The 22,967-nt window shown below is 35.8% G+C and overlaps 1 protein-coding gene across 1 annotated transcript in view; it reads right to left on the reverse strand.

Annotated features, from left to right (window-relative positions):
* Positions 1–266: 266 nt before the first annotated feature.
* LOC107572491 (uncharacterized) overlaps positions 267–22,967 on the reverse strand; it is a 39,688-nt gene continuing 16,987 nt past the window's right edge. The window contains exon 4 of the mRNA XM_016258915.1: positions 267–400. Within this exon, the coding sequence (XP_016114401.1) occupies positions 267–400 (134 nt within the window). The remainder of the gene's footprint in view (positions 401–22,967) is intronic.

The following is a 22,967-nucleotide window of genomic DNA, read 5'->3' on the forward strand; positions in this document are numbered from 1 at the left end:
ACTTCTTTCAAAAACATTCAAAATCTTATCCTAAACTTTTGATGCTAGTGTATGCACTTGATGTATCAAAATGGTTTAGAAAAGTGAAGTTAGTTTTAAGAAAAATTCTAGCAGCATTTGCAGATACTGCTTGGTTAGGTTATTCTCGGTGAAGAAAATTCATATATTGTTAAGTGTAGTTTAAGCACCCAAAACGTACACAAACACACATGGTTCTTGGCACAGTTTGCAACCAGACTGATCTTTCTGTGACACGGGGAAAGATCTCACGCAAATCCGCATGCCTCGGGCCCTCGGCTCTCTGGCTCTCCAGTCAGTGTCACTGCGATTGAGATGTCCCTCAGCACTGCGCAGTCATAACACTCCTCATAAATGTCAAGAGGGAACCTTTGAGCTGGGGCTGTATATAACAGCAGATAAATCGTTAGAGTGGTAGATGTTATATAGATGTGACAAAAGCATTATTGCAGTGTCCCTGGATCTATCTATAATTCATCTGAGGAGAAAGTGACTGTCAGTGTGTTTGTGTGTGTGTGTGTGTGTGTGTGTGAGAGAGAGAGAGAGAGAGAGAGAAAGAGAGAGAGAGAGAGAGAGAGAGAGAAAGAGACAAAGAAGGAGAGAGCAGTAGAGAGGGTCTATACATGACAGGTGTTGTTTTATTTGCACTTGTAATTGACCTATACTTTAACTCTATTATGAATCAGTAATGTAATACAGAGATTTTTTTTACAGAAACAAATGCATAAGAATGAAGAATAAATACTGTAATGTGGTGCAATGATATTTACTAGTTATTAGCCATTTTAAGCCATTTTTGCACAGAAAACAACAACATGCAAATCTGAAACAGTGTTGGCACAAATTATTTTATTTAAAAAAAAAATTCAATACTTTTGTGTAATTTATTAAATTTCACACCAAGTCCTAGTAATGCTACTAAAGTTTATTTATAAATATAATTGCAATGATGCAATTATATGTGTACATTAATTCCAACCTTACCTGTACTGTGCTGAGCTTGAGCTAATATCAAGATTTAGGCTTGGATATGTAGCAATATATTACTGTTGTTACTGCAATGCCACATATTTAAGATTGTAAGTAACAGTTTAAGAATTGTCCATTGAGAAGTTCATGATTTATACATATATAAATATGTAACACTAATTTGAATAGTGGGTAGGCATGTCTCTCTGTGGTGGCCTCTTCAAGGAATAGTTTGCACACTTAACCTTGGGCCATACAAGATGTTGATGAGTTTGTTTCTTCATCAGAACAGATTTGGAGAAATTTAGCGTTACATCACTTGCTCACCAATGGATCCTCTGCAGTGAATGGGTGCCGTGAGAATGAGAGTTCAAACAGCTGATGAAAACCTCACAATAATCCACAAGTAATCCACATGACTCCAGTCCAGCAATTAATGTCTTGTTAAGTGAAAAGCTGCATGTTTATAATAAACAAATCTATCATTAATGTCTATGGTGGCTGTGATCTTGGTGTTTTGCCCCGAGATGGGAAAATATGATTTCTTTAAAGTTCAGCAGTAACCCATTTAAATGAAATGATTTAAAGGAAAAACCCAGAGTTTCCTTAGAGGGACCCACATAAAGACTTACTATGCATCTATAATACGGTTTCAGAATATTTTCTGAAATGTGAGCTTAAGGCCCTGCATACTCAATCACAAGCACACATAAACTGTGTCAGAAACACTTGCTGCATTGTAGTTTTATTTTTGTTTGTCAATTTGTTTAATAGGGACCGTGACCAATTCGGCAGTTGCACAGGAGTTATGCAGATAGCTAATTTACATGTGTATTCCCCCGACAGGAAGCACATTAAAATACATCACAACAGAGTTCAATGAAGAGAAAATAGCTCATGCCAAACCACAGCAGATTCAAAATGCAATTAATGTAATGCAGGTAAAAAGGAAAGGGGAAATACAATAACATTTGTTCATGATGAACGATGTCAAAGGAAGACTAATTCACCTCTGTTTGTCTACAGGTTATTGTCTTAAACTGCACTAATGATTACTTACTGATGACGTTTGCATACCAGCATACCACTTAAACTATTCCTGCCATAGAAAGATATAGTTAAAATAGTATAAGTAGTATGCAGTTTGAGAGTGTAAGTTTTTCTACACTGTTAAAAAAATAAAGGTTCCAAAAGTGATGCCATAGAAGGGCTCTTTTGGGCATACTTTGGGCTCCTCAAAGAACCTTTCAGTGAACAGTTCTTGAGAAGACCAGTTCTCCTTTATGTAAACAACACGTCAATAATCTAAAGAACCTATTTCCACTATAAAGAATCATTTGTCCAATGGAAAGGATTTCAAGAATGCTAAATGTTCTTCAGATGCCAATAGAGATCCTTTATTTTCGAGAGTGATATCATTGTCTTTGTGGAGAGATAAGCATTTTTAAAACAAGACTTTCTTTCTTTCAATTCTTTTTCAATGCTATTTTGTGACTTTCATTTCTTGCAGTTTAAATTATCTTAGTGTTTCATAGACGAAAGAAAGTCATCTAGAAACTATCCCTTCAATTATTCAATTTACTAATTTGTTTGTCAGTGATAGTAAACTGCTTATAATCATTCTTAGAATTGTTAATAATAAACTCTTTATTAAGCATTGGTGTCTTTGTCACCATTTCATAAAAGCAATAAACCACTTCAGTTGTTTTGGGCCACTTGAGAGTTTTAGGAACATCTCTTATTAGATTCTGTAATTGGTACAGTAAGTCATTGTCATATCTCAATATGATGCATCTTTTTACATCTCTAGCTAGTATCTAATGAACAGCATGAAGATCTAACAGTTAGTTTTCTATCCATATATAATGAAAGCCCAGTGTGACATTCATTTAAGATCAATAACCCTTTCAAATGCTCAATCTGGCAACCCAGCTGTCAAACGTATGGAGCTCTGAGTATGATAAACCGTATGATCTACATGAGATGGAAAGGAACCCTATGAGAATTTCTTGCAGTTTAAATTATCTTAGTGTTTCATAGACGAAAGAAAGTAATCTAGAAACTATCCCTTCAATTATTCAATTTACTAATTTGTTTGTCAGTGATAGTAAACTGCTTATAATCATTCTTAGAATTGTTAATAATAAACTCTTTATTAAGCATTGGTGTCTTTGTCGCCATTTCATAAAAGCAATAAACCACTTCAGTTGTTTTGGGCCACTTGAGAGTTTTAGGAACATCTCTTATTAGATTCTGTAATTGGTACAGTAAGTCATTGTCATATCTCAATATGATGCATCTTTTTACATCTCTAGCTAGTATCTAATGAACAGCATGAAGATCTAACAGTTAGTTTTCTATCCATATATAATGAAAGCCCAGTGTGACATTCATTTAAGATCAATAACCCTTTCAAATGCTCAATCTGGCAACCCAGCTGTCAAACGTATGGAGCTCTGAGTATGATAAACCGTATGATCTACATGAGATGGAAAGGAACCCTATGAGAAAGACAAGATCCCTGTTATATGCGAATGTATCATTAAAATTTGGTGAAATCAGGGGTCGCGTTTTACAGTGAAAACTGCAGTGGCAAATGCAAAACATGCCCTAAAGAGGTTACTATGCCCTTTCTCATAATAGTATGGCTCCTGTCTCCCCTCTCTGCCCCTCTCCACAGATGTTGTGATAACGCTATTGTTGTGTTAGAAGCTTTAGGACTGCCAGGGTCCCTACATTTGAATGAGATAAAGAAAAGAGCCTCCAGGGCTTTCCATTCAAAGGTTTCTCTTGCCCAACGAATTTGTTTCAGCTTGGCATAAAGCACTGTGTGGTGGCCATGCACAAAATAAGATTAATTTGTGCTACTATAGGCTTGTCCAATAAAGTAAAATATAATAATAAAAGTGAGGACTGGAAAATAATAATTGCATTGGAAAAGGTTGAGGCCACGCTATTGTACCATTTATCTACAGTATGCTAAATGTTAATATTAGGGGCCATGAATCGGTACAAAATTTAAAAAACAAATTACTTGATATTCCGACTGATTAATCAAATTAATCCAAATTAATTGCATATATCAATATTTGCTGAGGCAAGACGTTACAGGCCTACAGGCCTACATTTAGCAACCTCGGCTCGTACTGGCACAGTGCTGATATGGTGCTGGTTTAGCTGGTAGACCAGCATAGTCATGCTGTTCTCAAGCAAAACGATGGTGAAGCTGGTTCACAAGCAGGGTCTTGTAGGCATGAGGTGTAATGACATTTCACAATTGACAGCTGCTGTTTTTAAAGACTTTAATGCTAATTAGAGAACTTGTAAGTCAAAATCCAGCTGTCAGGAGCATGAAATATTGTAGACAATAGTGATTATATGCACTTTCATCAATTGCTGAAAGAAAATGAATTCAACCAAAGTCAAAAGCCAAGTGAACCTAAAGTGCGTTAATCACCAATACTAATAACTATTGTGATGATTTATTAGACTTCAACAACTCGTATACATATATGGGATGATACAAAATAAATAAAGCCAAAATAAGTAAACATTGTGCTGATGTTTTAGGTGTGATTTAAGCATCTTCTGTTGAGATATTGATTTCAGTCATCAAATGTAGTGAATCTACTTTATTCCACTAACTGCAACACTGCTTCAGTCTTTTACTTTCTATAGATTGGGACCATATGAAAACTGAGCAGTGTTCATTTAACACTGAGGATTTTGCTGTGCAAATAAGCATCATGTGTTTTTCTTTATTAAATAATTTATTACGATTAATTGGATGATTAGTCTTTATTAGTAATAATTAGTCATTGTTACTATGAACACAAACTAAGAAACGTCATATGTAACGCATATGTGAGTTCTGTTGTGGTTTTGCTGGGATCCTACCAGCACCCAAAAGATAACACCAGCAGCACAAGCTGGTCCCGACATGCCTTATGCAGGTCCACCAGCACATGTACTTACAAAGCTGGGAAAACGCAACCATCATCACTGGTCCCAGCATTCAAAACAAACCTTATGCTGGTGACCAGCAATTATGGATTTTTCAGCAGGGATGATTTGTAAACTAATACATTTTTACTTGCAATGCAAACCAGTCGGGTATGAGTCCCATGAAACATGAGTCACTATAAAAGAGCACAAAGACTCATAGAAGCAAGCCAAAAAGGCATGGTTGCTTCAGCAAATATGTTTGCTTTTGTTAACACTATTGGTTAGGTTTAGGGTCAGGTTTAGTGTAGGTGGTACTTTATTTTTAAACGCGATAGAGCATTAATCTTTTAGCTCCACTCACCAGACATTTCATTCCTGAACTGCTGTGATATATATAGATATATAGATATAAAAAACTGTTGCCACATTTACATTAATCTGTTTCAGGGAAAATTGAAATCACTTTTAGCATCACACTGGACATTTCACTTTGAAAGTGTCAAGAAACATGCAAGAAGCAGTGTGATATCATTTTGCACATTTTCCAATAAGCCTTGGTTAACATTTAGTTGAAACTGCAAGCTTAAATTGCTCCGACTGTAGGAAAATGACTTTTCCATGAATTTCTGTTATTAATCACACTATATTAACATGTTTGATTGATTCCTGCCTAATATTAATAATACTATGCTAATTATATTGCTCTGTTGGTTAAAGATGTTAAAACATCTGTAATAGATCAGCTGTATCCTGCTTCACTGCATTCCCTTGCTCAAATTGATATGCAGCTCCTTAGAAAAAGATTTAGGTTTAGCATGTTAGCATAAATTAATGATGATAGACATGTTTGGTTATTGTATGTTGTTCATAAATGAACAGAAATCTGTATGGAAACTTAAAGCAAGATGACTTGCATGTTAGGTAATGGAGCATGATTAGCATAGGCATCCTGACATGAGCTTTGATTGAGAAGCTAAAAAACTAGAAACATCTCAGTCCTCTCATGCATAATTCCTGCTGCTGCTTTTCAAGAAATATGTTTTCCTTTCTGTTTATGTTTCTAAATGTAGCTCTGTGAAGTGATTGCATGATTGTATTCAGCCTTTGGCAACATACCTTAAAGCAAGATGACTTGCATGTTAGGTAATGGAGCATGATTAGCATAGGCATCCTGACATTAGCTTTGATTGAGAAGCTAAAAAACTAGAAACATCTCAGTCCTCTCATGCATAATTCCTGCTGCTGCTTTTCAAGAAATATGTTTTCCTTTCTGTTTATGTTTCTAAATGTAGCTCTGTGAAGTGATTGCATGATTGTATTCAGCCTTTGGCAACATAGAATATTAAAGCTAGTCGCTAGTTTCACTTATATTGAGTTTGTGGTTGTAGGCTATCTGATGCCAGGACAATAACTTTATTATTTGATTATGGAGCATTATGCATTGCTCATTTGAATAATCTGACGATGTACAGCCCTTGACTGTTGTTTTATAAATTTGAAGCATTAAAGATAGAGAATTATGAGGAGATTAGCGGTCTGGGCAGGAGAGTGCTAAAGGACTTGGAGGTATTTAAATAGCCTACATAAACACAAAGTGGTATTGGAGTTGAACTTTAAATTCTGATTTGTTTCATCACGTTTGTGTTTTAGTGTGTCTGAATCCACTTATGATAAAAATTATTTAAAATGACTGCAATTATAATTTTATATTTTTAGATTTTGTGTGTGCATACATTTTTATTTTATTTTAGTTGTAGCTAACTATGCTCTGTCTGTATATTGTTTTGTGCATTGATGCATACAGTCAACATCATATGTTCTTTAATAGACTAACAAATGATTGTGCTCTTGGCAAGTGAAGGTTTAGTGTGTTTTGCTCATATACTATCATGGAGATTAATTACAGCTAACTGTGTAAACAGATGTAAATGCGCAGTGCTGGCTAAACTAGTTTATTTATTTCTTTGAGATATCATAGCTTATATCTGCCTACTCCTCCGTGCGTGTTTCAAGCCGCAGTTTGTCTAGAAGATGAAATGTGGTAATTGCCATCATTTTTCAAATATACAGACAGAAATAATATACGCAGAGGCATTTTGGTCCTTTGATTATGTTTCTGTGTCAGCGTTGATCATGTTCAGCTGAATGCAAAATAACTACAAATAGTTCACACTGTGAGCTGATATGTTTATTGTGGGATTTCTGATTTCCCTGACATCACCACAGTAGGATTTCAAGACTTTTAGAAGTCCAAATACATTTCAAGTGCATGAAATATACTTTCATGTTCACAATAATTGTTAGAGAGTAGAGATTTATGCATTTTCTGAAGAAAATGTGGCACCTTTAAAAATAAAGGTTCCTAAAGGGGGTTTTGTAGAAAGTAAAAAAAGCCTTTATGTTAGTAAAATTTCCCATGCCAAAAATCAATCATAAAAATATTGAGTTATCATTCATGTGTGCACAAACAAGTAACCCTAGGGTTATAATTTGAAGCAATCCCTATTAGTATGGGATGAGTTATGTGCAAAAGTTTAATACCTAGGGTTAGGAGTTTGTTCAAATTCTTAAATATGAGCAGCAGTTATGTTTGCCTTAGCTTGCACCACTAATATGTAGTCTTTTTTTTTTGGCCAGGAATTCCATGTTTAACCGTTTGACCCCTAAGGTCACCTGTTTAATTTAATTCAAGAAAAGCAGTGTGATGCTACACGAGTATTGCACAGATTGTCAGTGAATGCTGATCAAGGTGTTATAAGGAGGAATGGAGAACACTGCTGACAGAAACCCTGAAGTCTCTCAGGCAATCTGCTCAGCTGCGAAAGAGAGAGAGAGAGAGAGAGAGAGAGAGCACACACAGCTCATAAATCCATCATCCACCACATTGAATGGAGTAAAATAAAGACAGAGTAGTGCAGATGTCCCCGGAGTGACACCAGCATGACTGATTTGGCATTCCAGGGTCTCCAACACTGTTAGACTGAATAATTCGATATTGCCACATGTCTCTGCCAAACTCTAAAGAATCTAAAGCACGACACACTGATGAATGCAAGCATTAGTGATTCAACAAAGTGAAATAATGTAACTTGCTTATAGCGGCATTATCATAATTACGACCATGATTAGGAAACCATAAAAGCATTCATAGTGATTTATGATGTGCTCCCAAATACATTCTGTTCTGAATGGTTTGTATATGAAGAATGCAAAGTATTAGATATCCATATTCTGTTGGGTAACAGCGAGTCAACATAATGAAACCACACTGGCATAAACTAAACAGTCAACTATGCAATGCAGATAGATACACTATGAACTCAAAAGTTGAACTGTGTTTTGAAGTTATTATTATTATTAATGTCAGGTTATCATGTTTTAATATGTTTTCACTTGAATAATGGTCACACACACGCACACGCACACACACACACGCACGCACGCACGCACGCACACACGCAGGTTTGTTTTTATGGTTTATGGGGACTCTCCATAGGCGTAATGGTATTTATACTGTACAAACTGTATGTGCTATTGCCCTACACCAACCCTACCCCTAAACCCACCCCTCACAGGAAACTTTCTGCATTTTTAGATTTTCAAAAAAACTCATTCTGAATTATTTATAAGCCTTTTGAATTACGGGGACACTGAAAATGTCCTCATAAATCACCTTCTCGTTGTAATACCTGTCATACCCATGTTATTATACAAATTTGTGTCCTCATAAACCACATAAACATGCACACACACACACACACACACACACACACGTGCCCCATTATTGGGCCAACAGAAGAAGTAAGTGTTAAATTATTTGTGACTTTCACGAAATATTCACGGTGGAAATGTTCAAAAACTTTTTAGTCAAGACTTTAAAATACAGAATGTGTATATACAGAAATCGTCTTTAAAATGGTTTAAATGATTTGAATTGATTTAATTATTTTGAAATGCATTGAAAAAGTCGTTTTATTGTTTATATTTAAATGAAATGCCTATAGTAGACTATTTAGTGTTTTTTTCCCCCCTTTGTCAAAAACATCCCTTTTATAGTGAGACAACATGCCCTGCTATTAGGATGATGAATTGAGGATCAGTGTTAAATTATATTTTAATAGATTAATGGTGGAAATGTTCAAAACCAGAATCTATACACAGAAATTGGTCAACAACAACAACAACAACAACAAAAAACATTAAACATACCACGAATTCACTGAAGTAAACAGTAGCCCCAGTTTCCCCGAAATATATTTTATTCTATTTTTGTCCTTTTTGACAAAGGGCCTGGCCTCCATCTCTGTCAGGTGAGTCCAGCTGGAGCGACTGCTTGGTTATGCACCTGGCCGTGCTGGCACGTTGCCCACATCATGTCAGACATCCTTCCTGAGAAAAATACAAACCCATCACTTTCTGAAAACTTCTGAAATAGTGTTATTTACTTTGTTCTTTGTTTGAGAAGTAATAACATTAGCTTCATCTGCTTTTATGTGTTAAATGCACGTATATGGACACAGCTGAAATAAGCCATGTGCTTTACAGATTATTCCTGTTCAGGATGCTGACTGGTAAATATGGAGTTGCAGTTGTTAGCTACATTATGCTGTAAATGTGAATGACTATAAATGAAATTATGGATTTGCTTCACTAAATTGATTCTCTAAATTTATTTGATTCACTTAATTGATGCAAATCACTAAATCACCTAACTAAAACGAATCTACTAGTGAACCAGGTCATTTTAGTGAGTTTGTTCATTCTTTTTTATTCTTTCGCAAAAATCAATCAGATTTCGACAGTTTAGAAATACATATTTTGGGTTCTTGCCAAGTCAGCAGTCCAGGAATGACTCTCTTTTCCAACACAAACCAAATATTTGAACTATAAATGTTGATTCTTGCCAAGTCAGCAGTCCAGGAAACACAAGCCAAATATGAATATTTGAACTATATAAAAAGTATTATAATTTCACATTTTTTGGCTGTATTTATTTATTTATAGATAAAAGTCAAACAATTTAAGGAATAGTAAAAATATTTAAGTATACATATATATTATTTTAGAATATTATTTTTATATGCAATTATTTGCTGTCATTATTTACCCTCATGTCACACTAATTCTTATTTTGATTATTACTTCAGTTCATGCAATGTGATAAAAAAAATCACACTACACTACTCTTTTAGAAAAAAAATTGCTTGTTACTGGAGAAGTTGCACTATTTAAAAAACAGCTGAACTGATGCCAAGCGTCCGAAAATGTACTTAAGATACTAGCATCACTATTTTTATTGAATTTTCCCCCTCCATTCCGTTTAGTCAACCAGTTAGTCATTTGACTCATAACAAATCTTCTCTGTCAGTCAGTTCCATTTCCTATTCTTGGATGCAAATACAGCATGGATATTCTCAAGCGTTGGCCTTATCATTGTGTCCTGCCATTAACAAAATCTAAGACACAATGTGAGAGGAGACTTTCACAGCAGCGCATTCTGTGATTACCCTACCACCCGCAATCATGCCACCCACCGCGGATCATTAATATTACAAACCTGCAGGGGAGGACGTGGCCTGCAAATCCTCACTGTAATTACATTACATTAAATATCATACACACAGTACAAACAGTGATCAAAGCCCAGAATTACACGGCAGAGAAGTCATAGCAGGAATGGAGGAGAAACGAAGTGGAGAGAAAATTCCCCACAGTGGGTTCCTGGAGAGCAGGTTTTTACTTGATCTCCTTGTCTGTCTCTCCCTTTTGCTGCTCGTACAGAGCTGAGATGTCTGTGAGGTTTTTTTTGCCATATTTACTCTGTCAATTTGACTCCTTTTCAGTTTGAAATGTGTGTCCTGTGTAGCTGAAATATATCTCAGAATGTTCTGCAGGATAATCACAGAACGCTGAAGTCGGGTTGTCCGGATGTTTTTACAGTTCAAGTTGAGCAGAATACTGTAAAGAGCTTTTTGACAAGTGCATTGTGGCGTGCTTATGTAAGCAGGAATGAAAACACTTTAGATTTTTGCCAAGTCGACAGTCCAATCCAGTGTGAATATCTGTGCAACAGTGACTACATATAGTATTGTAATTCCACAATTTTTGGCTGGAATTATTTGAATAGGCTCTTTAATGTATGAATATTCAGTATATATTTATTTTTATTTATTTAAATCAATAGTTAAACATATTTATATTTTTATAAATATTTTATTTATTAATTTGTATTATTTTATAATATTATTTTTTACTCTTCATGTCCTTCCAACAACATCTTCATAACAATTCACAGTGACTAAGGACTTTTAAGTTCCAAAAAAAGAACAAATAAACACTTGTATGTACAGTATTTAATTTATTTTTATAGATTTTATTTTAATGTTTTATTTTGATTTTAACCAATAAAATTAAAATGAAAAATATTAAAAAGTATTAGAATTATTCAATTTTATTTGTACATATTTTATTAATTAATATTTATTTGTCCATCATGTCATTCTAATTTTTAAAACATCTTTACATATATTTTTCCATAAATCATTTCAGCATTCAGATTAAAAAAATGCCATGTGTCCATACCAGGTGTGCTTGTATGGTGTTGTTTCCTGTCCTTTTTTGTCACTGAAAAAATTACAGTATATACAATTTTGGAATGACAAGGCGTTAAGTAAATGATGGATTTTTATTTACTTGGGGGAACTATTCCTGTAACATCACTGTGTTCTCCTTAACACTTTGTACTCTCTAAAATTCCCCATTTACTGTATCAGCACAAACCTTGAGCCTTCACAAACCTTTCCCTTCTAGATCAAGGTCACGACTGTCTATTGTGAGGACGGCATTGTTAAGGGTGGGAGGGACGGGCCCAAAAATAGAAGTGATTTCTGTACTTTGTCAAGCCAGCCATCTCCATTTCCCTGTGGTTCGGCCCATGATACTGATCTAAGAGGCAGCCCAGTGATAAAGATCACACATTGAGTGGGAAACCTCCCTCAGGAGTTAATTGAAGTCAAAGTGAGTCACACCATCTTAGATCTGGCAGATGACCCGTGCCGCTTTCTATTGTCTTTTCGCCGTCGTTTTGATCAACGTTTCGCCCCTGCTTTAACTTTAAATAAGCAATAGCCAGGGGATGCCACTCAATGTCAACACCAACACTTGAAGGGTCACCTTCCCGATGCCGCTGATTGTTCCCTGGCAGATCTTGTGAAAGAAGCAGGTAGTGCTTTAAATGGGTGGATTTCCATGTTTTAAGAAGGAAAATTAAGGCTTACTTGTATACAATTTTATTTATACTTAACGTTTCTGATGTACTGCAATATTTTTACATACTAGTTTTGCAGCGTGTGTGCCAGCTTAGATTATGCACTTTTTCTGCATGCATGTGATATGTGACCTTCTACATTTGCCAAAATGTGCAGTATGCATGAGCCCACTGTGTGAGAAACAGTATTTGACCTTCCTTTCACTCTGATGGATGAACTGAAAGTGATTCTTTATTTGATTAGACTGTCAAAAGTTCAGATCTTTTTTTTTTTATTTAGTTTAAAATTCATATTTATTTCCAAGCTAATGAATGAAAATACTTTTGATTCTATATATTAATATTTATTTTTTAAATTATGTTTTAAATACATTTCCTTTTTAAATTATTATTATTATTTAATAAATATAAAATGATTTACTGTCATTATTACACCATTCTATTTTTTTTCTAGAATCTTCACACAGATTAAAATTAAAGAGAGTTAAAGAATTAAATATGCAACTTAGTGAGGTCATGTGACAGCAATATAGCACATACTATTTTTTTTTCCCAAACATATGCCAATATGTGCATAAATATTTAATATTAAAGCATCTTTGTAGCAGGTTTGATGTCAGTGGTGCCAGAAGCGGTTGGTTTGGATATTGAGAAGTGCAAACGGGACATAAGAGGCAAAAGGCAAGATTTTTTTTATTAACTAACTCAAACTTTGTCCTTAGAATGTAGCAAACAAATCATATGAATTTCTTTTATATGACTTCTATGATGTTTTTTTTGGAGCTTCATAGCCTATGGTCATTATATGCTGTATGAAAAAGAGCATTTTGAGGAGTTTTGTGTTCCATGGAAGAAAGAAAGTCATGTGAGTTTGAATCTACATCAAGATGAGCAAATTATGCCTAAATATACATTTTCGGGCAAACTATCCCTTTAATGAGTAAGACAAAACTTTTTAATCCGAAAGTCGCCGACTCATTTTTGCTTCTTGCTCAAAGTGTCCTGCTGTAGTGTCACCTGTGCCAAACGTCTCATCCTTGACAGCAGTTAATCCACTTATGTGAATTATGCATTCGCTCTTCATTCTTAATTACTTACTTAGCTACAAGATTCCTTCCACATACTTCCTAATGTTCCCGTGACATGCACGTGCTGAGAGATGTGGCTGAAGGAGGGGATATTTTCAGATTGATGCCCTTCCTTGAGTTCTGGATGGTTCTGCCGCGGAGCTTCATGCACCAATAATGACACATGATGGAAGCCCCTGTCAGTGTGTCACCTTAAAAAATGAAGATAGATGGAAGGATGGATGGAAAGTGATTTTGTTGAGCTGGAAGTTAAGAGACATTGCAGTTGTAATAGGTGAGGGTGATTACCACCCGCAGAGCTGCTGAATGGAACTCTTTTTTTAGTCCAATTTAAGAGCAAGCTATTAGGCACTAGCACTGCTGTCAGCTTTTTTTGGTGAGAGATATTAGGAGATTGTGAAAGTACATAATTCTGGTCACACTTTAGTTTAATGACCAATTTTCACTATTAACTAGCTGCTTATTAGCATGCATATTACTAGCATATTTTATTTTGTGTTTATTAGTACTTATAAAGCACAGATTAATGCCTTATACCTTATACCTAAACTTAAAAACTTCCTTATTAATAAGATGCAAATTTGAGTTTATTGCTGCAAAAGTCATAATTAATAATTAGTTAACGGTGCAGTATATAATATTGACTGTTAGCGGTTGGTTATCGCTGTCCAACTTCAAAATATTGGATAGAGTTGTTTCTCCTGCCAACCTCCACCTCAGACTTGATGCTCACGCGGGTTCCCAGGTTGAGGACACACAACAGGAACGATCGTAATTGACAATGGAATGCAACGAGCCTTACACTGTAAAGTTGATTTGTCTGCATTTTAATATTCCTCTAGTCATAGAACTTTTTAGATGAATGCCAAGGCTTTATAGGTTGGGTAAAATCTGCAATCTCGGACCCAATTCATTTGCTGGCTTCCATGGCTCCAGTACACTGTATTTTACGACCAGTGTTGGGGGTAATATATTACAAGTAACGCGAGTTACGTAAGACAACTGGCAACCCAGGGTGTCCAAATACTATTCTGTAAATTGGCAGTGGGTGGAATCACGTAACAGATCAAAACAAAAACAGACATTCCGACACGGAACACACATTGCAAAGCAGAATAACTGGCTGTAGCATTGTTTTTCGGAGAAAAAAAGTATGTGAACTTTCATGTTTCCTAAATATCTGCAAATGTATTGTGGTATTTTTATGCTTTAGGACAGGCATACAGCACCTTTAATAGTAAGAATTGGTCCCCAAACTAAAGTGAGACCATCATTTCTTTTTGGATGGACACAGAATGGGTGGCACAAAGGTACATATCTTAAATAGATTAAAAATTCTGTCATCATTTACTCACCCTCATGTTGTTCCAAACCTGTATGAGTTTCTTTCTTCTGTGGAGCATACATTTTTTTGTAAATAAACATTTTTGTCCAGAAAATGAAAGTCAGTATCTTCATTTGGGTTCTACAGAAGAAATGTCGTACAGGTTTGGAATGACATGAGGGTGAGTAAAGTGTAAAGTTTTTGAGTGAACTGTCCCTTTAAGTAGAACTATTACGCAGGTTAAGCAAATGTATAAATCATTCAGACTCTGTAAATGTAGCCTAATTAATTAATTTGGAGGAAAGTGTAGAGCTCTGGCCGGGAGGGTTGTGCCGCTTAATTAAAACCGCTCTGTTGTAAGCAGACACACTGTATACAGACCCTCTGGTCATATCCAGATTTGGAACAGCTCCTTGCATTGGCTGCTTACCATTTCAGTGTGCTTTCTAGATTCAGAATTATGAAAACTGACTGGATTAAGCCACGTTCAAAGCCATACAGGCACACCTGTGACCGCACGTGAACTGAATTTCACATGAATGCGCCAAGTTGCTGCAATTCTATAGTTACTGATGAACTAAATTACCTGGCGAGGAAGTTGTTTATTGTGGAAAATTATAACTCGCTTTTAGATTTTTTTAAGAAAATGTGTTGTTTGACGGAAAAAAATCAACACAATTATTGCTTGTTGCTATGTGGTTGATAGATAGTTGCATTGTGGGATTCTCTAGGGGGGTTCTGTTGTTAGGTTGATAGGTGGTTGCTAAGGGGTTCTGGGTGATATTTGGGCAGTTGCTAGGGGTTCGGGTTGTTTGTTAAGTGGTTTCTATGTAGTTTTGGTTGTTTGCTTACTGGCCTAAGTAAAATAAATAAATAAAAACATCCCCAAGTTTCCATGAAATATGTGCCAATACAAGTTTTTCATCCTTTTTATCATCTGACAAAAAAGTGAGTTTGCTCACTTAGAAATGTTGGCGCACACATCTAACAGTTCACATGATTTGAGCTATCATTCATATCCATATGGTGATGCAGGAGGAGTTAGAGTTAGGGGTTTGTTCAAAAACTTTTGCTTTATCCCAATTATAAGGCAATAGTATTGATACTTACCTCAGTCTAAGCATAACTATTGAACACTCTTTTATCATGTTTCTGTTGCTTATAAAAGTAATAAGCCACTCATAGTTATTTGTTGTGTTTTTACATTTATGTTGTGCCCAAGAACACCTCTTTGCTGTGGTAAACACACTTTAAACACATGGCCCATTTTGGATTATTGCTTTGGGAATAATTCTATGAAATGTATATTTCTGCAAATACAGACAGGTTTATTTGAACCAATCAGCAATACTTGATTGATGAAGCCAACTTGGCAATAGTTATATAATAGCCATGCATGAGCCCAGCATTTCGGCTAAAATACGGCAAGTTATTTTAAGCTCGTCAATTTCTAGTGGTGTTCTAGTGTTTTTAATGCGGTCTGATGAAAGAAGACACTTGTTGTCTGTTACTAGAGCAGATATACAGTATTTCCTCCTGCGGTGGCTGATGAGTCATGTCACCTGTCCAAAAGACGGTTTTCAAGTAGAGGAAGTCTGTGTCACCTCCTTAAATGTCAAAAATCTATCTATCTATCTATCTATCTATCTATCTATCTATCTATCTATCTATCTATCTATCTATCTATCTATCTATCTATCTATCTATCTATCTATCTACTGCTGAATGAATTCACTTCTTCTTTCTCACAAAAGCCATCGTTCACTTGAGCTGTGGCTGATTTTAATTTGTCAAAACTGTTTACCAGTACCGTGCCAGGCTATTACCACTGTGTCATCTGGGGAACAGATAGGTAATGAAAGATAGACAAAAAAGAGAGAGAACAGGAGATAGAGGAAGGAGGGTGGGGGTGGTTTCATTTGGAGAGATGCTTTGAGGGGGAAAATATAAAGAGCAGGCACAGATTCATTATTCTGTCTTTCCCCCTCCCAAATCAATTACGCTTACATGCAAATCAGGCCAGTTTTCTATTAGCAATGAATTATTCAAATATTTACTGGATGTGTTAGAGAGGACGTCTTCGACTGTGTCAATTTAACACTGAATTATACAATGTAAGTCTAATGTGTAAATCGTACATGCTTCTTACAACAAAGCAACATGTACTTCTTGTATGTAAATTAAGTTACAGAGACTGATGCAAGTGTAACTCGTATGAGATTTAAACACTTCCCAATAACCAAATTTCCTCTAGCATCCAAGTTTCAGAAAAAATATTTATTTTTGAGAATGCAGTGTCACGTGTTGTTTGATAGATGTATTGCTAGTGACTTGTGTTGGTTTATTCCTATTGTTTGCTTGTATTCTTGTAATTAATTTTTTTTGGTACTGTTCCTTTAAGATATTTATGTAAACACACTCTATGCATGTGGGCAGATCTGGGTTGTGTTTCCCAAAAGCATCCCAGATCAAATCGTAGAAACCATTGGCACCAACAATCTCTTTGATCTAGACTTACAACGCTTGAAACGTAGCCCTGGGTGGTCATTCTCATCTTTCTGACTTCAAAAAGTTGAGGAAGATTGGTACAAGCCATTTTTACATCACAGTTCCAATAAACACTCTTCTTAGACTGAAGAGGAAGTTTTCAGTGCTGAAACTTTCAGCATGTTTTAGTATATCAAAGTCTTTTAATTTCAAAAGACCAAAATAAAATTTCATAAACATGTTAAAAAATATTTATAAAAACGTGTTTCTATGTCATTGTTAAGTAATATATCACAACTTCTGTGACTCTTTTAGTCTCACTAAAAGTCGTGTGGCAGGTTCTTGTCTTTTTCTTTTTATCCTTTTTATCATAGTTTGAAAAAGACAACAAACTGCAGTCTTGCAACATGGTTACATGATTTAATGAACAATATCCCATAAATTATTTCACTGGACATGAAATATCTTGTTTCTCTCCTCAATATCTCACTCATGTCCTTCTCTGGTCTATTTTCATGGTGGTGCATTAAAACTTTATTTTCTCTACTTTTCTCTACTCCCTTGTCTTCACTTCTAATCCATATTAACATATTTTACTGTAGCATTTTTTTAGTAGGGAAAGTAACATCTTGCTTTTTAACTCTGTCAATGTTTGGTCTGTACCAAAGTTTGCTAAATGGCAGAATTTTTGGGTTAAAGCAGCCTCTTGTTACGACCCTCTTAACATGAATCTTTCAGAAACATTGTACCAACAATTCATTATGGATTTCAACTTCTCAAAAGTCTTTTTCTTCTCCCATGTCTTTTTAATATACAGCATCTCTCACTGTCACTCGTTTCTCCAAACAGAAACTCACACTGACTTTGACAAATTTCACAAACCAAACTGTCGGCTCCTGGGCCTGGTGCCTGACAAGACTTGACATGCTTCGCTGGCCTGTACGACGCAGAGGAATCAATCGCTGTCCCTATTCATAATCCATACCTCACTGTACCCCAAGCAGCCATTTAAATCCTCATTTGTCCTCAGTGTCGCAGAGGAGAAAAGTTTATGAATAAATAATTATTTGGATTGCACATTCACACCAGTCCGAGTAGTGATGTCCTATTTTTGACAGTATCATAATAAGCTGCTGAATTCTGTCATTTGTCACCAGGACTCCAGTGAATCTGGGGCACTGAACGGTAACATTTTAAGCAGTTTTACCATTTAAGCAGTTTAAGCAGTGTATACCATTAACAACCCAATGTTGTGTGAATCTGGTGTTGTATTTGAATGATGACATAATGAATTGTTTATTTAATGATACATGTTGTCCTTACAAGATGGCAAGCTAATATGAGGTCACCTGCTTTCTAGACCAGCACTTCAGGGCAAAAAATGAACAATGTCAAAACCATCTCTGACCAAAACATCCAGAATGCACAAGTTTTGACATTCAAAACTAATGAGACCATAATAAACTAATGAGACCGCCCAGAGGCCTTCAGTGAACATGAGGAGCTCATAAACAAGTTGCATGTAAATGTCAGCTAGTTCTGTGTAAAAACAAGACTCCCTACTCATTAGCACTGATCTGGAACTAGAAACTCGCACTCAGATCAACTCTATGGCACCAAAATGCAAATTCTTCCATGCAATCTGAAGGGAAAGACAACAGCAGGCTTGAGTTGTACTTTCACACTGACAGTGTTTCTGCTGTTTAACAGAGCTTCAGCTTTATACAGAAAATAAAGCGAGTATTGCTTCAATAGCGGTCATAAATTATTAAACTGTTATCGGGAGTGTCCCAATGAGAATTATTATTACAAACACGATCATCAGGAAATCTAATTTACATCCAAATGATAATTATTCTGCATAGAATGGAGCCTAAACAGGCTATAATCTGCTGAAATAATCTGAATTTAATCAAATTTGTTGAATATAAAGTCCTGTTTGCTGTCTGTCACTAAATGAGACTTCCAACAAGCTTGACAGACGTTGTTTTTCAAACTTTGAGCAAGTAGTTTGCTCTGTTATTTTGTGCATTTTAAATATGCTCTAGTGCACCGAACTGGGCAGAAAATGTAATTGACCTGTTAAGTCGTTAATATTGTTTATTTTGAGGAGGGACTACTTTTCTGTGCAGATGAAAATCGGTAATGCATTATTGCTGTGTTTCTGGTGAGTTTTCTCCATTTAAGAAACTGTTGATAGTTTTATGTAACCCAGATGTTGCTTGGACAGCTTTTTCATTCTTCAGCTCGTGGGATTTTGTTTGTATTGTGCATTGACAGGGCATTGGATGGCATGCCTCATAATTTTTTGAGGTTGAAAACAGACAGGAAAGGTTTTTTCTGCAGAAGAGACACCGTTGACAAGGACATGCCCGTCTTTCTGTCCTCATTTAAATCCCATGGAGAAGGCCACCGCACAGAGTCAACGTTCATTAGCATCACTTGCTGTTATGGAGGGGAATTAATTGGCCACCTCTTAATGACAGGGCACACTAATGCCTAACAATGATCGCCATCTGTGTTTAAGATCTCGCTCGGATTGCACAACATGTGAAACATCACTGTCCCGACAGACGTTGCTAGTACACATTTACTTTCAGATGCCAGGACAATTTATGTAATGAGGAACTAATGAACTTAATGGCTTAAGGGTTTATTGTTGTTGTAAAAAAAAATGTACTCAATCACTTCCCATAATTTTTTTTATTTTGGGTGCTATTTCATAGATTGAAGACTTATTGGAGCTTTGCAGCTGTTTTATTCAGTGTTTGAACTTTGAATTGAATGACACATCTATAAAAACTAAAATACTGAACTTATTTTATTAAGTAACTGTATTTTATTAAGTAAACTGTACAGTTTTAAACAGTTTTTCATCAGAAAGTGCTTACTTAATGGGACTGACTGCTTATTCTCATCTTCACATAATAAAAGCTACAAATCTTTAATTTATTATTGTTCATACACTAATTTACTATAATAATCTGTTTGCACCTTTGTGCCGTTAAAATAGGAATTTTTGCAGTGTTATCAGTAGACATGAACAAGGTTGTGCACCATTCAGAACTCTATTCAGAATAGCTTTTTACATTTTATTCAGTTTCTAATTTTGAATCGAAGAAGCAAACAGAATGCAAATTTTAAAATAAGTAAAATTCAAATAAACTAAAATTCAAATAAATGTAATTATTTAACAGTTATGTTTAATTTAAAAAGCAAATTTTATCAAATTTTGAATGTTTAAATCTATTAATAGATGTTAGTTAAATTAGTTTATATATTTCCTCATTTAATCATTAATTAAAAGTAATTTAGATGATTAAAACAATAAAGTTAATTAATAAAAAAAAAATTTTTTTAAACAGAGTTGAAGAACACTTTAATTGCCAGAATGCATTGCCTATTTTGAATTTCTTTGAATTCAAAATTCCTCATCCTATTATTCCAGAGCAGCTTCCTGTGGATGTGACTAATTCCCTTCAAATTCACACACATCAAAAGGGGTGCCAATTTTTCCATTCTGAATTCAGTTCAAGTGATTCTAACTCAGAAAGGACCAAATTGAACTCATTATTGGTCTTTACTGTGAGTAGGCAACCATTGCTGATGTTTTCTTTCATGTTATTGCAGGTGTTATCATTTTAGTGTTCAGATAATCAACAATGAAGTGTACATGAAGTTTTATGTATTACAAATTAAGAAATTACTATAATCTATAAAACAAGTTGCAGAATTTATACATCAGTAGACCCATCTGTTGTGCAAACGCCGTGAAGAAATCCGACATGATGCAATTTCAGCACCATAATGGTACAGAAAGTTACTGACATCATCAAAGCAGAGAACAGGCGTCCAAAATAAGTTTCGAGGTAGATTCGACTGGCGTGGAAAAATGGCAGGATGAAAAACATGACGGAGAGGTTAATGAGAAAAGAGAATTGGAGAAAGGTAGCAGAGTCGCTTGATCCAGCTCTTCAGCTGTGAGGCGGCAGTCGGTTAATCAGGTCACGTAGCCTGATATGATAATCCCAAGGGCACTGCATGAAAGCAGAGGCTAACACCACGCTGACAGTGAGGAGAGGTGAATCTGATGGGAGGTGATTTTAAGATGTCTCCTCTGAATCGTATTCAGGAGGCCTTGTAGTCCCGCACTCGCTCTGCCTTCAGCCGTGCTGGTGTATTTAGGTGTGTGTATATTCGATCCACCCAGATTGACACCTCCATCTGTGGGGAATTTTCTAGCAATGAATTGCACTGTTGATAGTGTTTATTTGTACACGTTGTCTTCGCTGTGTACAATGAGCAAGTCATATAGTCCAAGGAAAGTGGTTCACCTCATAATATTCCCAATGAAATTTGAGGCACATGATAGAGGTCACTTGGATATTTCCAGGGCTCAACAATAAAGATTTTTATACTTGCCCAATCAAACTAGCTGTTGAGATTTATTTTCACCCTGTAACAGTAAGTAAATAAGTAAAGAAAGAAAGAAAGAAAGAAAGATTTCAATCAAATTGGCTGTACAAGTAATTTCTACTTTTCAAGTTATTTTAAACTGACCAAGTTGAGCTGGCTATAAGTTGATAAATTGATCAAGTTGAATCTTGTGGCTTACAATAACTTAACTTTGGTTAAAATAATGGAAAACATATGTCATGCTATAACTTTACTTTTATAGCATGACATATGTTTTCCATATGTCATGTATATATTACCCATTTTATTTTAGCAGCATTTTTAGATTTTATATGTATTATATGTATTTCAAACATTCTTCACAATGCAATTCATAATAAATAATTAATTCAGTTTTTCATTTATTTTCAAGAATATCTCTAAGGAAATTATACAGCTGTATTGTAACTCACTGACAGCTATAAATGTATACATAGACACATTTTGCTAATATATATTTGCAGTGTGACACATTTTTCAACCAATTCTAATGTTTTTTTTTTTTTACTTTTTGATGTGATATTACATTTTGTAAATGTGTTAAATTGTGGCGTAAAATATTTTTTTTATGTATTTGAATGGATTGTTTTTCTCTCAAATAGACCCCTATCAAACTCTTAAAGCCCCAACCTGAAAACCCCTGATATATTGTAAAGAAACATTTTCAAGTCATAACAGAAATGATGTTTATGTTTGCAAGACTTAAAATTGATCAACACAAAATATACAGAAAACACAGAACTGTCCCAATGACAACCGATGATAGATATATCAACTAGCTTAAAGTTCCCTTTCATGGGAACTTCGAACTGCGTCCTCTAGGGGTCGCTATGGGGATTTTTTCCAAGAAAAAAAAAAAAAAGAAAAAAAGCTCCGCTCTTGTTTCGAGGAAAGAGGGGCAGCCATCTGCTTCCCGCGATCCAGGACCCGCCGCTGCTGAGGCACGGAAGGGAATGAGCTTGTGGGGATCGCAGGTGGATCTGGCCGATGAGTTTGAAGGGGGGTTTCCCTTTCGTGATCGTCGGCTGTGCACGAGAGTGAGCCACTGGAGGATGGTGTTTTCATTTACATTATCTGATTCAGGGGCCATTGCTCTGCTGGGATCAGCCCAGCAAAAGCAGGAAATAGCTGAGGAGGGCAAAGAAGCTGAGGCTGAGCCTTCCCAATTCTCCTGCCCTGCGTATGATGAGCTTTTGGAAATTATGGATCGCGCCACAGCACAGCGAGGCCAACATCGATGCGATGCGCAAAAGTGGTTACGAGAAGATGCCCCTATAGAGAGACGCTGGTCAGCTATCTCTCTATGGGTGAGACGTCCTCTAAGACTCCCTTCCTTGACATCTCGCTCGGATGCCAGGGCATACGCAGCAGCAGCAGGTCGGGCTGTCGCTTCATTGCACACGATGGTGATGCT

This window comes from Sinocyclocheilus grahami, unplaced genomic scaffold (assembly GCF_001515645.1).
Source record: "Sinocyclocheilus grahami isolate Dianchi unplaced genomic scaffold, SAMN03320097.WGS_v1.1 scaffold1761.1, whole genome shotgun sequence".
Lineage (NCBI taxonomy): Eukaryota > Metazoa > Chordata > Actinopteri > Cypriniformes > Cyprinidae > Sinocyclocheilus > Sinocyclocheilus grahami.